General features: G+C 32.3%; 3 protein-coding genes across 3 annotated transcripts; 2 read left to right on the top strand and 1 right to left on the bottom strand.

The window, feature by feature from the left end:
• Positions 1-983: 983 nt before the first annotated feature.
• Positions 984-8,897, top strand: LOC113397298 (uncharacterized). Its single transcript, XM_026635594.2, has 9 exons — positions 984-1,820; positions 2,555-2,787; positions 3,172-3,287; positions 3,706-3,810; positions 4,147-4,269; positions 4,487-4,655; positions 5,618-5,839; positions 6,007-6,217; positions 6,940-8,897. The coding sequence occupies exons 1-9, from the start codon at positions 1,202-1,204 to the stop codon at positions 7,563-7,565; spliced, it is 2,424 nt and encodes an 807-aa protein (XP_026491379.2). The 5' UTR covers positions 984-1,201; the 3' UTR covers positions 7,566-8,897.
• Positions 8,898-9,740: 843 nt separating this feature from the next.
• LOC113397411 (tRNA selenocysteine 1-associated protein 1) lies at positions 9,741-12,181 on the bottom strand. Its single transcript, XM_026635734.2, has 6 exons — positions 12,023-12,181; positions 11,762-11,893; positions 11,431-11,659; positions 10,864-11,081; positions 10,189-10,354; positions 9,741-9,913 (listed from the first exon to the last, which is right to left on the bottom strand). Exons 1-6 carry the CDS (start codon positions 12,053-12,055, stop codon positions 9,792-9,794), a joined length of 900 nt encoding a protein of 299 aa, XP_026491519.1. The 5' UTR covers positions 12,056-12,181; the 3' UTR covers positions 9,741-9,791.
• Positions 12,182-13,574: 1,393 nt separating this feature from the next.
• On the top strand, positions 13,575-15,819 carry LOC113397393 (lipoma-preferred partner homolog). The gene has a single exon (XM_064217665.1). The coding sequence runs from the start codon at positions 13,857-13,859 to the stop codon at positions 15,276-15,278; it is 1,422 nt and encodes a 473-aa protein (XP_064073735.1). The 5' UTR covers positions 13,575-13,856; the 3' UTR covers positions 15,279-15,819.
• Positions 15,820-15,845: the final 26 nt, after the last annotated feature.

Below are 15,845 nucleotides of genomic sequence, written 5' to 3'. Positions count from 1 at the left end.
TAGTGAAAAATTATAAAGGTTAATAGAAATTATTTTTAATGAAAACAAATCTTACCGAAGTATATTTCTAAATACTTTCAAGATTTGTATTAAAATTAGATAAACTATACAAACATTTAATTAAAAATAATGTAATTTACTTACAGCTGTTCTATTAACGATGCTAAATACATGCCATGACTCTATAAATAAACACCAGAATGACTATAAAAATACTGAAATTCACCAATTCGAATAATCCATAACCAAACTCTTGATTCTAAAATAGAAGTGATAAAATAAATAAAAACAATTAAAAAAAAACCCCAGACAAGCACCACTGAATTTCATGTGTTTAATTTGTGTTTACAATTCATCTCGTGCTCGGCGGTTAAGGAAAACATCGTGAAGAAACCTGCATGTGTCTAATTTCAACGAAATTCTACATGTGTATTCCACCAAGCGTGGTGGAATATGCTCCAAACCATCTCCTTAAAGGGAAGGCCTTAGCCCAGCAGTTAGAAATTCATAGGCTGCTAATGCATTTAAAAAAAAACAGTTTTCTATCAAAAAAATCTTAATAAAATAAATATTGATAAAAAAGAGTTACTATTCAATAAAAAAAAGCGGTACATTAACAAGCTTTGGTTTTTAAATTTAAATAAAGATTTATATTAATATCGCAATCTAGTATAATATATAAAATATCTGTATAAGACACAATTTAATTACTCCTGATATAACCATCAAAGAATCAAACCAAGTGGAACGAAATCTAATCAATTATTTTTCCTATGACAGATTCTTGCTGGTTACGTAAAAGGTACTAACCAAAATAATAAGATCTTGATAATAATTAAGCTGTTAGAATTGCCTTCCTTCTTTAATTTCAATTAAAGTTATTATGTATTTTGTGCTACAACTACCACAATGAAATATTTTAGAAGTTGGCAACTCCATTACATCCGTTATCCGCCATCCAATAACTTCGTTTTGCTATCCACTCACTACTGTCATAGAATTCTTTGATTTGTCAAATGTCAAGTCGCATAAACATGAATTTGAAGATCACTTGTGCCTGTGTGTTCAACTTAAATACTTTACAATATTTATGATTTTTACTGAATATTGTAATATATTCATTGCAAAACTGTAACCTAATTATGTTCTAGCTAATGTAACTAGACTTAATATTTACCACACGGTAATATTTAGATTTATCATGTCTACCAGAAGGGCGAGAATAAAAGCTGTAACATCGTTACCACCAAGGAGAAAAAATAATGAAGTAGCCGACAGCAAAAACAAACCGCCACCGTCAAAGGAAATATCCGAAAAAGTTACTAGGAGTCCTCGGACACCTAAAGTAAATACCACCTTAAATCAAGAACAAAATGTAACACCATATGTAAAAAGTACCTCAGATCCCCAGACTATAAGTTGTAAAACAACACCCGTAAAACTCATAAAAACCCCAAGAGTACGAGAAAAAACACCACTCCATCTGACGGAGACAAATGAAAGTCCACATAAAGAATACCCTTCCACATTACCAACAGATAAATCACTTCCAAATGCAAACTTAAATTTTAAATCAAATTTAGACAATGTTTTTGCTTCACCATTACGAAGAGATAGTCCGAAACGAACATTCGCATCACCTATTGTACCATCACCGAAAATTAAGAGTGTAGATCTTCAAAAGATAACCACACCGAAGAAAAATATACCAACTCCTGTGGCCCAAAAAATTACAGAGAATAATGAGTTACAAATAGCTGATAGTGTGGTCAGTAATATCAGTCACAATAGTAGATCTAAGAAAAAACATGGAAGTGAGGGTAAGTAAGCCACTAAAAAAACATAATGAGAAAAAAATTAAGTTATTTTTTTAGGAGTAATAATCTCACAATTAAAAATGCCCTACACCTAATTTACTTCATTCAAAATCAGTCAGATGGCCTTATAACAATGTGGTCTTAGTGTTACCTATCAATATAATTCTTGGATGCACAAAGCATCTTTATTAAAAAAAAATATTTGTCGAAGCCGAAATTCTTATGCTAAATGACATTGTCTTGCTTTGTTACATAATTCTCTCCAAAAAAACTACATAAACCTTACAAATTTTATTTCAAAATACAATAATAAAATGAATTGAAATAGTTATAATGTGATGATAACAAAATACTTTTTGTGTTTAACATATTTTGTTCTAAATCAATTTTCTGGTAAAGTGTTTAAATGTGTGTGTGTAAATTGGTACAAACTAGGGCCAAGATGAAAGCCTGGTCCAGTAAATAGAGTATGTGGTTAACTAATTATAATCACTCAGATCTATACAAGCACCATTGAGTTTTCATGTGTTTAAGATGTGTATAATTATACTATAAAGAAATGAGTTTCTAATAAATCTCATGCTCAACAATAAAGGAAGACATCCTGAACAAACCAAATATTTGTTCAATTGAATTTCCTACCACATGTTTTGTAATGCAGGTTGCATTAGAGTTCTTCACAATTTTTTTTTTATTACATTTTCCATGATTAACCTTTTCTATTATTTTTTTATTAGTTAACCCACCTGGCATTGATGAAAATTTAAACGAAGAGGCAATGGATGGTATAGTTCCACTGCAACCAGCCAATATCTTACATAAACCTATTGACTTGTTGAAAAATGAAATAATATCAGAAAATGCCGAAGTATTGTTTGACCCTATTGTACCATTGCCTTCACCAAGCAAAGTCCGTCCCAAGCTTCGACCAGCACCAAGACTGGGACCTCACAGAAGAAACAGTGTTCAAGTAAGAAAACACTTTACATTATTTATGAAATATTTATTATTAATAATAAATATTTAACTTACTTTCATTATAAGTTGTTTAAACATAAGTATATATGTAAATAATATGTACATAAGCAATGTATATTTTATACATATTTATGTGTTTCTGCTGCTTAATATTTTTGAGTAGTTTACAGATTTAGAAAAAAATTAAACACTTATATATTATATTCTTTAAAAACTAAGATTGGTCAAACTTACATAGGTATCTATTATTGCAGCTCAAAAGTACTTATTGTCTAAATGTATTTATTTTTTTTACTTAATATATATTTTAATTAACTTTGAGTAAAACTAATTGAATGTATGTTTCAATTGTATGATGAAATTAATATGATTTAAGGGTAGTGCAAGTGAGTCAGAAGATGAAAGTCGACGGAACCTCCTTGCATCAAGTACGTCGCGACAACGACATGACTCTCACACATCACATAGCACACATCAATCTTTATCTAATAGGTGAATTTCAATTATAAATGTGCTTTTGTACAATAGGAACATACATATGTACATTTACAGTAACATACAGAGTACCATAATCTATGATAAATTTAAATGTGTATTTTTAAATATACACTTTTATAATTATATTTAATAAAATATAAACTTTAATCGATCTATAAAACATTGGCCTAAAGTTTTCTATTCAATTCTTTAGTAATTCAAATAAAATTATATATGGATTAGTTTGTGCATTAAATTGTTAATTTTTATATTATTATTGCTCAATGGTAAAATTTTTATTTAATACATAAAAGTGTTCTTTTTTTGAAATAGTTTTACTTTTTATATTGAAATGAAATGTATTTTTTTAAATTTATATTTTATATATACTTAGTTATGTGTTATTGAAATTTTTTGTACTATACTTTCACAGAGATATCAATCGAGTTAGGAACGACTCCGTTTGCTCAAGTGTCAGCCAGGTCATGACACAACCACCACCACCAGGGTCACCGCTTAAAGAGAAGCAAAATAATAAGTAATTTAGAAATTATTATTTTACTAATAAAATTATGTGAATTTAATAATATAGATTTTTTTTATTGCGGATATGCAAGTCTGTCATCTGATGGTATCTAATCACTACCGCCCATTAGACATTTCAGCTCTAAAAAATATTAACCATTTCTTACATCGGTAATGCGGCCCCAACCTTGGGAACTAAGATGTTATATCCCTTGAGCCTGTAGTTACACTGGCTCAATCACCCTCAAACTCACAATAATACTAAATACTGTAGTTTGGCGATAGAACATCTGATGAGTGGGTGGTACCTACAGACAGGCTTATAAGTAATTGTACTATCTATATACAGGGCGAAACGACAGGAAACTAGTCGCCGCATGACAACGATGAGGCGGAGGCGAGAAAATGTTAAGCGAGACGCCCTGACAATGTACGACCTCATCTTCTACAACCCTACCTCTAACCCCATAGTGTAAGTATAAACCATTAATATATTTAATATTTTTGTATAAAACACAGAAATATAATTAATTTTAAAGCAAATTATTTTTCAATGATTAAAACTGACACAAACTTCATTGAAAATTGAGAGTTAATGTGGCCGGGATTCTCTCTCTTTCATAATTCCCTCACCCCAAACTCTCCTCCTTTTTAAGACTTTTTTTACTAATAAACTTGGAAATTTATAGGCCAGATGAAGACGAAATAAATATCAAAGAGGCAAATGTGAAAGAAGAAATCGAAAGAACAAAAAAGACTGAAGTCATTGTACCGGAGCCGCAGAAAGACAAGCCAGCACCTGTACCTCAAATTAAACTTGGACCCAAGGGTGAAATCATACTCGATGAAGAGAGCTTGGTAATTGCTTTTAATATAATAACAATATGGTCTATAAGATAATGTTTTCCTGTTCAATGATATTATTTGTTAGGGGAAATGAGAGATAAAAAAAAATAATATTGAAAGTTATATAATATCATTAACTGTCAGAAACAGATTCTCTCAGTGGCCAGACGAAAATCTATTTTTTTTTAATTTATTTTAGCTGAGACATGCGTAGGCAACCTATTGTAAGTGCCATTGCCTTTAGACCCTGGCACTCAGTCTGTCTAGCTCACACTGATTCACTCATAAATTCATAAGATACATGCCAATAAAGTTTGGTAAAAAAATTTAAATCCGAATTAAGTCATAATAAGTTCCTATCCCAAAATATGTAACAAAATTTAATATATATTCCATATTTCAAACATTCACTTCAAGTTCGAAATAGAATTTGTGGAATAGGTGTACCATATAAAATGTATTCTACAATCTCAAGTGCTGATTGTGTGTCTAACGAGGAGTTCGATACTACAATACTTGACCAATATTAATATCCTTAACCTAATCTTTTAAGTTAAACAACATTGGCCTATATTTTTCAACAACTTATAACATATAATTCTACCTGAAACTTATAAGTATGCTAACTTGCATAATAAGTATAATCGTTTTACTAATTTTTAATTTATATATTTGCGAGTCACATCTCTCTTCACTCTGTGACGACCCTTCCTCGATCTAGGAAGCGTCGTTTTCTAACCAGCTCTGAGGCACAAGTTTCGTCTCATCTTGGGAAAGTTTGCCGCTTTTTCCACGCTACCCCAGTGCGTGCAGGTATCCACCAAGATACACATGAGGTACAATATCATCTAACATGTAGATGTCGACACAATGACCTTCGCAACTTGTGACGCTCAACCTTAAATTAATTTCTATGTGCTTCAACCAATTGAGACATCTCAGCTTTGTACTAATAAATGTCATAATTTCCTCAGGTCATCAACCAAACAAATAGTGGTCGAGCGGTTTCATCTGTCGTCCACGAAGGTGCCTGGGGCAGCAGTAATGGCTACAAGTACAAACGCGGTCCCAGAACTGCGGAATGGAGTGCAGCTGAAACTGTTCGCTTTTACCGAGCGCTAGCGGCTATAGGTACCGATTTCACACTGATGGCCCCACTGTTTCCCGATCGGACGAGGAAGGAATTAAAATTAAAGGTAGGTCAACATGCCTTTTAGCTACACATATTTAGATTAATTTATTTTTTTAAATAATTTGCTCGCCTGTATTATAAAAAGTATTTGGAATGTCTTTTATTTATGAATACTCGCTTTGATTAAAAAATGGATCACATAACGAAATATGCGTCTCTGTTTATTTAAAGTTTAAAAAAGAAGAGAAGCTAAACGGCGCACAAGTGGACAAAGCGCTGCGCGCGAAAGTGCCCTGGGACGTGATGAAGCTCAGGGACGAGTTCAAGGAGGAGCGCGTGGCCGCCATCAAGCGCGCGGAGCGCGAGCGCGAGCGCGTGCAGGGCGAGAAGCGCGCCGAGCGGGAGCGCCTCAAGGCCGCGCGCGAGCTGCGCGTGAGGCAGAGTGAGAGCCACTTTACGATTCTTACTTAAAATAGGGGAACTTTGTCGAAGTCGTTTGATATGACAGTTCTCAACTGAAGGAGCGTTAGCAAAAAATAAATCTGAATAACAATTATCCTACTCGAGCCAAGTCGTATGGTTTTAGCAGTATATCTGTGTAGATATGTATGTTAGACTGTTTGTATGTGTGTACTAGACTTTTTGATCTTGACGGTTCGAATCAGCGGGTCGGGTTAAGAGATTGGGTTTCTCCGTCAAAAAAGTCTCAGCAGCGAAGAATTAGTGAATGCGCCTATTTGGTTAGTCTCCATTGCGTATAGCCGCCGGGCGCCAAAATCGATCAGGAGGACATCATCAGTACAACTGATACATACGACAGTAGCGGGATCCCCATTTATATAACGAAAATATAACATCTTAGATAAAATAGAAAGCACTAAAAGTACGTTTTGTTTAGAATAGGTTTTTTTTAAATAATAAAGAATCTAAAACGTAAATATAATTATATAATTTAAATAAGCAATGATTAAAAAAAAGGAATCAATAGATATTTTAAATTAATATTCCGTCACTTTTGTCGGATTGTATTATCGCACTAATCTTACAAATTATCATTCAAAATCCAAATTGATGACCTTTAAGCAGTTATAAAAAAAAGTCTACGACATTATAAATGTGCGGAAAATAAATTATAAATATGGTGGTTTACAATTGTTTTTCAAGGTAAAGGAGCGAAAGCTTTAGAATCGACAATGCTGCCAGGTAATACCGGACGTCACAACCACGCCATTACAGCTGAAGATATAATTGAACGAGCGAAATATACTCCACTAAATCGAAAATTAGATGCACCGGATACAGATGAAACACCCTCAAAATTAAATCTAGCTACGTTAACTCCTCTGAGCAAAGCGAACAAGACGCAAGACATTCCTACATCGGAAACCGAAAATATGGCAACGATTTCCAAATTAAACACACCCAACTTGCAAGTGAAGACACCCGAAATTATTAACGGTGTACCACAGTTGATTCCATCTAACATTGAAACGGGATCGTTAGTGGTATTGACGGTTAACGACCCAACATCTACAGCCAAGAAGATGTTCCAGACGTACATAGCCCACGGCGCTGGACAGTTGACACCGATCGCTTTGCCATCGACATTGTTGAATTCTGTTGTCGGTTATATGGCGAAAAATACATCTTTGTCATCGCCCCAAATATTGTCACCGAGCAGTGTTGCCAGTCACGATAGCCGGACTAGTAATACGCCTAGTGGTATTACAGTGCTGCCAAGCCCGACAAAAAAACAGAGGCATAATTCGTTTACAATTACACAGCTTTAACTAGTTGATAAGTTTTATATTCTTAATAAGCGTATTTAATTTTTGTATAATGCGTGTTAGTAAAGAAAAGTTTCATAAATTGTTGAAAGTACATAAGTATATATAGTTAGTACAGATAGCAAAATAATTTAGGTTGATGAATTCGTTTAGCATTAAAATTTTGTTGAATAAATGGATTACATTATATTTCTGATGTAATTAAATTAATTTGAATTTGTTTAGGAATTGTTAAATAAGGTTATGCAAGTGAATAATATTAATTAATTATTATTATTATATTTTCTCTTCTTGATTGTATAATATTTTTTTAAGTATTTTTTTATAAGGTCATTATTTTTCTTGCAAAACTTTCCTTACGAGAAGCACTTTCAAAATTTCACGAAAGAATCGCGCAAGTAACCTCTTGCGCTTAACACTAAAATTCAAACTGACACTATTTTTTTATAAAAAGGTGGAACTGAGATGTGAATAGTATGTGAGCGGGATGGTTGCAGATCGCCCGCCATTTATAAATCTTTTCTTTATTGGCACAGGCAATAATGACTACTTGTTTCTACTGATTCATATTTAACGCGTATCTTTTAAGTTCTTAAAAGCAGTAAATATTTATAAACTCAAGTGATTTGTATTTGTATAATCTGTATGTCTTGCCAAAAATACAGGTAACTTTGGAAATAATTGTAACATCAAACGAAAAAATAATGTTTTTTTTTCACATGTAATGCGTATTAGACACTGTCATCTGCGTAGCCAGGCAAAGACATAGAGGATGAGAATGTGCGGCTCCCAGAAACCAGAACATTAAATTCACAATTTGATTATTTTTTAATTATAACTTTTAATCGATTTTATTGTTTTATCTCTATAAGAATAATTCCATAGAAATATTTCTCGACATGTGGATCTGTAAAGAAATATATTCTTATATCTAGTTACATAGAAATGTTTAGCAAATGGGAGACAATATAAACGCTTGTTGTGTAATAGAAAATAATTCATATTATTCTCTCAATTTATGTTTAATTTATAAGTAGTGCGACTTACCCTAGAAAATTCCTGGCTATGCTAACGGTCAGCTTAAGGAACTGTAATGATGTAATCTCTTATTTATAATCATAAATAAGCCTTTTTGTTTTAAATATGATTGAAATAAAGGTAGAAAAACAAGTGAGGTAACCATGTTTTTGTAAGACCCTCCGGATAAATTACAACTCATGTTAGGTGTCTAAACAAGTGATGCTTCGCAACGCTTTAAACATAAAATGTACATTATGTATTTTATATTATATAAAAGCTGTCATGTTGGTTATTATTATATGAAATTGCATGTTATCTGGATTTTTATTTCGTTCCCTTTAAAATTGGCTAATCGCTAATCTCAGGACGTACTTTTGATTATTTGCTCCTGGAATTAGACTGTCCCTTTCTTTAAGAAGACTACATGACTTAACTGCGGTCCTAAGAAATGGAGAAAACGTATCGTCATCAAAATTTATCAGCTATATATTTAATCCAAATTTACCTCGTCTCCGTATAATTGTAGCAGATTTTTGTGAAATTAATACCCTTAATTCTCTGTATCTACGAGAGAAATATACAAGACGAGATATTTAGGCTTATAATATTATCATTAATGAGCCTTTTGCTTTAGCAATCCAGCATTCATGTGTCCATGAAGTGCACCAAATCACGGAACATAATCTGAAAGACGTCGTCCAAACCCGCTTTACTATAAAACGGCTCTTTTCCTTGATGTCGTAATTCTATTATTTACGTGAGAAGGTTAAGGGGCGGGGTGTATTCGAGCCCAACCTCACGCAATCTCACGTGGTTGAGAGGGATCTCGGCAAATGCAACGTAATTTATATTGTTTCAATTATTATTGATAATTCTGCTGAAAATTACATCGACATAATGATGGCCAGTATTCACTTTTTGTTGTCGTACGTGAACTGAATGAGTATTAATGAGCTTTTAAGATTTTCTACTACTTATTTTGTAATAATGAAAAATTACTCATTTTGAATAATCTTACATGAGATTAGGGAAAGGGGCAGGGGGTCGAGCAAAACTCACAATAAATTACTGAGAGGTTCGAAAAATAGCTAAAATAAAAATAAATAGGTGGCCCCGAAAGACATTCGACGAAGTCGATTTATAATCAAATTACACATATGCAGCTTAGACTAATTTATTTATAAAAAATATATGTATACAATACTATTATTAATGAGCTTCTATAATTTCATGAGGAAACCACTGTGAAGATTCAAGTGCATCCCATAGCGACAATTCAGGGTCTAGGAAATCTTGGTTCATCTGATCTACGTCGATTATTTTTTTATGATCTGGGAAACAGAAAAAAATATTTAAAATGACCTTATGAAATGACAAATACAGAAAAATTTATATATCGCCATAGCATTGATTAATGTTGATGATGTCGAAGTTGGGATTATTTTAATAAAAAATTGATGTATTTGCTTCTTTTAAAAGAGCTCCCATTTGGTGCACCCTGAAGCAAGGTGCATGCATTCTTGCCTCGACGAATTAAGCCTACTGCCTAGTTAAATTTAGTAACAAAATTTATACATAAGTTTTAAATTATATTTTGAATACTAACCGACAAGTGCCAAATCATCATTTTGTGCTTTGAGGGCTGCTGCTTGTGTTGTGTCAACAACCGGTGTCGTCTGCACAGCTGCACTCTGGTCACCTTGCCCATAGTATCCCGACCATGCTGAGTAATTTTGCCAATAGGCTGATGGATCATAGTAATGATTGTACTCCTATAATTATAATTGCATGTTAGTATAATTTTTCTGAGATTTGAACACTTTGGTGAATGTCATTTGCATAAGTGCTAAACTAAGCAAGCATCCTGTCTTCTGCTACCTACATATCTGCTGTCTATGGAACCAACTTGTATACCATAATTATGCCTTAATACACTAAATAAGCTCTAAAGTACAGATGGTGAAATGCAAAGCCTTTTTTTTAAATTACTTTCTAACATATAATTTTAGAATTTTAATTTCAATAATTTTTTCTAGCCATTTTTCGAAGTTACATTAAGTTGAAACCTGCTAATGGTTTAATAACATACTAAATATATTAAGCATCAGAAGGCCGAGATGACCTGTATTTACAACTTGTACACAATAAAGAGGCTTTCTTTCAATTTAAAATATTGGTCTTTGTATTAAATTGAAAAATATATTCATAATAATGTATAATAATAACATATATATTATTGTTTTACAAAATTACTATATGTATACATATTAAAACATCATACCGTCCCACTGCTATATGTTGCGGTAGTAGTCACAGGAGTAGTAGGCATTTGTGTGGTAGTTGCACCTTTTGGCTTAGGCACTGCTGTGCATATTTTAAGTGGTTTAGTTCCTAGACCTGTATATCCATTCATTGCATAGAGAGCATTACGTTGTTCATCCTCATTGCCAAATCTGACAAATCCATACCCTTTTGTATAACCCGAGCTATCTAGTATTACTAGAAGATAAATAAAAGGTATTACAGATTATTTTTTGATATCATATATTTTAAAACAAACATATTCATACATAAAGCCCTTTATTTTAGCAAATTAGCCACCTGGTAAAAAATATGCATTTGAATTGCAAAATAGAACACCCCATAATTAACCAATGCCAATCATGGAATCTAAGATGTTAATTTCTTTGTCAATTATTTGCCAGGGGAAAAATGTATGTTTTTTTAGGTATTACCTATTGAGAGGCACAAGCCTTCTACTGAGAAAAAAAAATTGTTTACGGTTAGAGACATTGAATTGAATATTGGCCTAATATTTTTAATATACATATATTAAAATATATATTACCTTTAGCAGTTTTTATTGACGAATACTTTGCTGCAAATACTCTGTACAAAGAGTAATCATCTACATCCGGACTAAGATCACCGACCCATACTGAGAACTCTCTTTCTTGTTGCATATTTGCTCGTGCCTCTCTTGAAGCTGTGTTCAGTCGGAAGCGCACCACAGGAAATGTTCCGGGAATTGGTTTACCATTAAGTTTATGCATAGCATCCATTGCTCCTTCATCTGTCTAAAATAACAAAATATTATTTTACAATTTAAAATCCAATTGTTTTCTTTAAATAAATTAAGTAATAATCATATTTTTAAAGATGAAATATGAAACAATTACCTGGAAATGAACAAAAGCGTATCCAGCCGGTTCACCTGAGAATTTGTTTCGCATAACCTTAACAGCAAGTGGACGCTGCCCCATACGATGAAACGCAGCCATTATGAAGCTTTCGGTCATGTTTGGCTCCAACTATAATTTATATAATTTTTACTTTATATTGTGGTGATAAATACAATATTCAAACGATGAAGTGATTTCGAGCAATATAAACATTGTGGTATCTGAGACAGTGGTAAAAAATCAAGGAAAGGCACTTACACTGCCCATCCATAATTGGCACTGCATCGCCATAATCTTTGTCAAAAATATATTATTTTAGTTTCAGATATATTTTGGTGTATTTAAATTTACGCTGTAACACAAGTTTTATGATGAGCTGTTTGTGTTTTTATTTGTCTGAACTGCCAACTGTCAATATATGACAGAGACACCATAGATACTATGGAGCGTAGAAGTTAATGCACTTATATCCTATCCAACCATCTATTAATATATTCATAACTTTTTGATTACCAGCTCGATTATTATTGGTACTAGTTGTCATGTAGTATCGATTATCAACGTTGGCCGTTGAATAAATATTATGTTGGTTTTATTAGCGGTTTCAATGCATTATGTTTATTATTAATATTTTAAAAAATATATAAAATTTCTGATCTGTTCTGTTCCGTTCTGTAAACTAAAAATTAATGTTTACAGGTTTTCATGCCAAATAATTATTTCCCGTGTCACCTATTTAAAGCTATAAACTATAAATAAATATATATATTTAGACAAAGTCGCTTTAGTTTGTATATTTCCGCTAGCTACCTCTAAACTAATTAATAGATATTGATACGGATTTCACTAATAGAAAGAGCAATAAACGAGGATGGTTTTGTATAATAATTATATGATTTAAAATAACTATGAAAGTGTTTTGACAAAAAAAATGTGTATTATAATCTAACGCAAGGAGATACTTCACTTGGTGGCAGGGCTTTGTGCAAGCACTTCTAGTTAGATACCACCCACTCATCAGATATTCTACCGCCAAACATATATTTTACTAATATTTAAGTAGATATAAAAGATTTTCCTATCATCATATCTAAGTATATGCAAAGCTCGAGAATGTAATCATTGAGAACTTTGAAAACTCTGATCTGGCATAAAAATTATTAACAAAATTCCCAGTAACTTTGTATTGTTCCAATTCGGGATTTCAACACAGGACCTTAGGATCTGCACATTTGCAGTTTAGCTACAAGACCAACGAGGCACTTTTACAAATTCGCCTTAATAACAACAACTGAACTGATATTTAAATCGCTTGTCGTCATAAACTTAGCTTCACGTTAACTTTTTATAAAATGCTACCTAATAATATTAAATCAGGAATGCGACTTAGAGCCATGTGTAGATTAGTGTCATATACTGCCACTGACAAAATTTATGATGATAAAATACTCGATTGATTATAACAGTTTATAAAACCTCGTGAATGATTGTTTCGGTCACTAAATCTTGGGTTTTATAGTAATTGATTAGGAGAAAATATTCATTTTTTAATTAAATCTATTTATTTTTATTCATAGAGATATTCATTATTATCAATATAGAAGTTAGTTGTAACGACCGATTATGGGGAACGTAAAAATATTTTTTTGTTTGTTGTACCTAAAACGTACTTAAAAATAGTTTCCTGAAAAAATAAAAAAATAATAATAATAAAAGTTTTTAAGATGCTAAAATTTATTCTTTAAAAGAAGGTCGATTTTGTAGATGATTAATACAATAATCGCACACCACTATCTTAAGTTCGCCCTATGTGCCAAAAATATCGAATTATATTTTATTTTTTATTATGTCGAAATATCAATGACGTGTGCGTGTGACTGAGGTTTTAGTGTTACAAAGTAACATGATCAAGTGATTAGTGAATACTTGAACAGTGATAACATGTATAAAGTAAAAACATTTTTAACTAAACTTTGTTGCCTCGTTTAACTATATCATATAAAAATAATAATTTGATCTAAATTTGCAGTATATTGTATATATTTAAAAGAAAAAGAATAGTTACGACAAGTTTATTAGATACATAGTAACTATGTCTAGACTAGATAACACTGACGCCTTGGAAAAACAATTAGCAGATCTGCAAATGACTAAGGACATAAATACTCCTGGAAAAATAAAAAAGATACCACCAGCTGTGCCCCCAAAGAAAAAAGCTCAGCCTCAAGTTCCACACAGCGCCGTTGTTAACACATTGCGTGAGCCTTCGTACTCAACAAAGATAACTCCATTACAAAATGCCCAGAATGTACCGCCTCCACCTCCTCCTCCTCCTCCGACGTACAGCAATGTACCACGACATCCCAGCAATATTCATCCTATGCACAAAGATTATGCAAACGTAACCCAGTTGTCACTTCCTTCTTATTCACTTCGACAAAATTTGGCAATACCTTCCAAAAGTTATAATACTATGTATAGTAATGTTCCCCAATATCAGAATAATCCGCCGCCGCCACCGCCTCCACCTCCTTTTCATATCCCATCAAAGTCATTTGATCCTAATGAAGAAATGATACCTCCACCATCTCCTGTTAGCTCTAATTACAGTGAATTGATGAGAGCCACTGCCAATTTAAATTATAATCAAGATCGTCCACATTATCCTGCTATATATCAAAATGAGTACCCAGAGTATGGAGTATCCCAAGCGTCAACATATGAGTCACTTTATGAGCCCATTAACCTACACCCACAAACACATTCAGCGCAAGCTAATAATCCATCAATAAGTCAAAACTACAAAAGTAATTTGAGACCTATGGGAAAATCCCCTTTGCCAAAGGAAGAAGAAGTAGATGCATTGACTAATATGCTTGTTCAGTCAATATCTGGTAGTTCAGAATTCTTTGGTATATGTGTAAAATGTGACCAACATGTTGTAGATGAGAGTTCTGGCTGTACCGCAATGGGAAATTTGTATCATATCAAATGTTTTTGTTGTCACAGATGCAATACTAACTTACAAGGAAAACCATTTTATGCTGTAGAAGGAAACCCTTATTGTGAAGCTGATTATTATGAAACCTTAGAAAAATGTTCAGTGTGTAACAATCCTATATTAGATAGAATTTTAAGAGCAACTGGCAAACCATATCACCCAACTTGTTTCACTTGTGTTGTGTGTGGCAAAAGCCTTGATGGTATTCCATTCACAGTGGATGCTATGAATCAAATCCACTGCATTGAAGATTTCCACAAAAAATTTGCTCCAAGATGTTGCGTATGTGAGCTACCAATAATGCCTGAGGAAGGCGAAGAAGAAACTGTAAGAGTTGTTGCTTTAGACCGTAGTTTTCATGTTCGATGTTACAAGTGTGAAGATTGTGGGCTGTTATTGTCATCTGAAGCAGAAGGACGTGGTTGCTATCCCCTCGATGACCATATTCTTTGCAAGGCATGCAATGCTCATCGTATCCGTCTCATTACTAATGTAATGACAACAGATTTATAAATATATATTCTATTCTATATTTTTGCTTGAGCTCAGATATTTTTGTAATAATTCATTATATTATATTTAAATGACTACAATAAGTTATAAATGCCATATCTTTATATGTATACAAGTTAACTTTTGAGATACATATACAATATACATTATTACTAACAAATCAAAAATATTTTGATAATCCTACGTTACATTTTGTAGTGTTAAAGATGTTATATTTTTTATAGAATTTTATTGTATGGATAAAATGAATTAGAATTATCAGAATTAATAAAGTTTAATATATGTATAAAACTTCAAAGACTGAAGAGGTAGCAATATTTTTGCATTTATAAAGGATAGTGTTATAAAATCAAAAAGTAACATTATGGAAATTTTAAAATGTGATATTTACAAATTATACAACTAAAGGCAAAGATGTATTCATACTAATTTATTTGGTGGCATTATAAATGCTATAGAATAGACATTTTTTTATTAAGTGCTTTTGCTATAAATAATATGATGGCAGCTGTAATCTATATTTATTAAATAAATATTATAAAAAATGCATACTTTTTTTAATTCAAA

The sequence above is a fragment of the Vanessa tameamea genome, chromosome 18, assembly GCF_037043105.1.
Source record: "Vanessa tameamea isolate UH-Manoa-2023 chromosome 18, ilVanTame1 primary haplotype, whole genome shotgun sequence".
NCBI lineage: Eukaryota > Metazoa > Arthropoda > Insecta > Lepidoptera > Nymphalidae > Vanessa > Vanessa tameamea.
Note: the sequence above shows the minus strand (reverse complement) of the source record. Positions and strands in the feature narration are given on the sequence as shown.

Coding starts and splice junctions, on each gene's coding strand:
- LOC113397411 (XM_026635734.2), bottom strand. CDS start 12,055: ATGGCGATGCAGTGCCAATTATGGATGGGCAGT. Junction 11,894..12,022: donor GCCAATTATGGATGGGCAGT/GTAAGTGCCTTT, acceptor TATAAATTATAG/TTGGAGCCAAACATGACCGA. Junction 11,660..11,761: donor ACGCTTTTGTTCATTTCCAG/GTAATTGTTTCA, acceptor TTGTTATTTTAG/ACAGATGAAGGAGCAATGGA.
- LOC113397393 (XM_064217665.1), top strand. CDS start 13,857: ATGTCTAGACTAGATAACACTGACGCCTTGGAAAAACAATTAGCAGAT.
- LOC113397298 (XM_026635594.2), top strand. CDS start 1,202: ATGTCTACCAGAAGGGCGAGAATAAAAGCTGTAACATCGTTACCACCA. Junction 3,811..4,146: donor AAAGAGAAGCAAAATAATAA/GTAATTTAGAAA, acceptor ATCTATATACAG/GGCGAAACGACAGGAAACTA. Junction 5,840..6,006: donor GGAAGGAATTAAAATTAAAG/GTAGGTCAACAT, acceptor GTTTATTTAAAG/TTTAAAAAAGAAGAGAAGCT.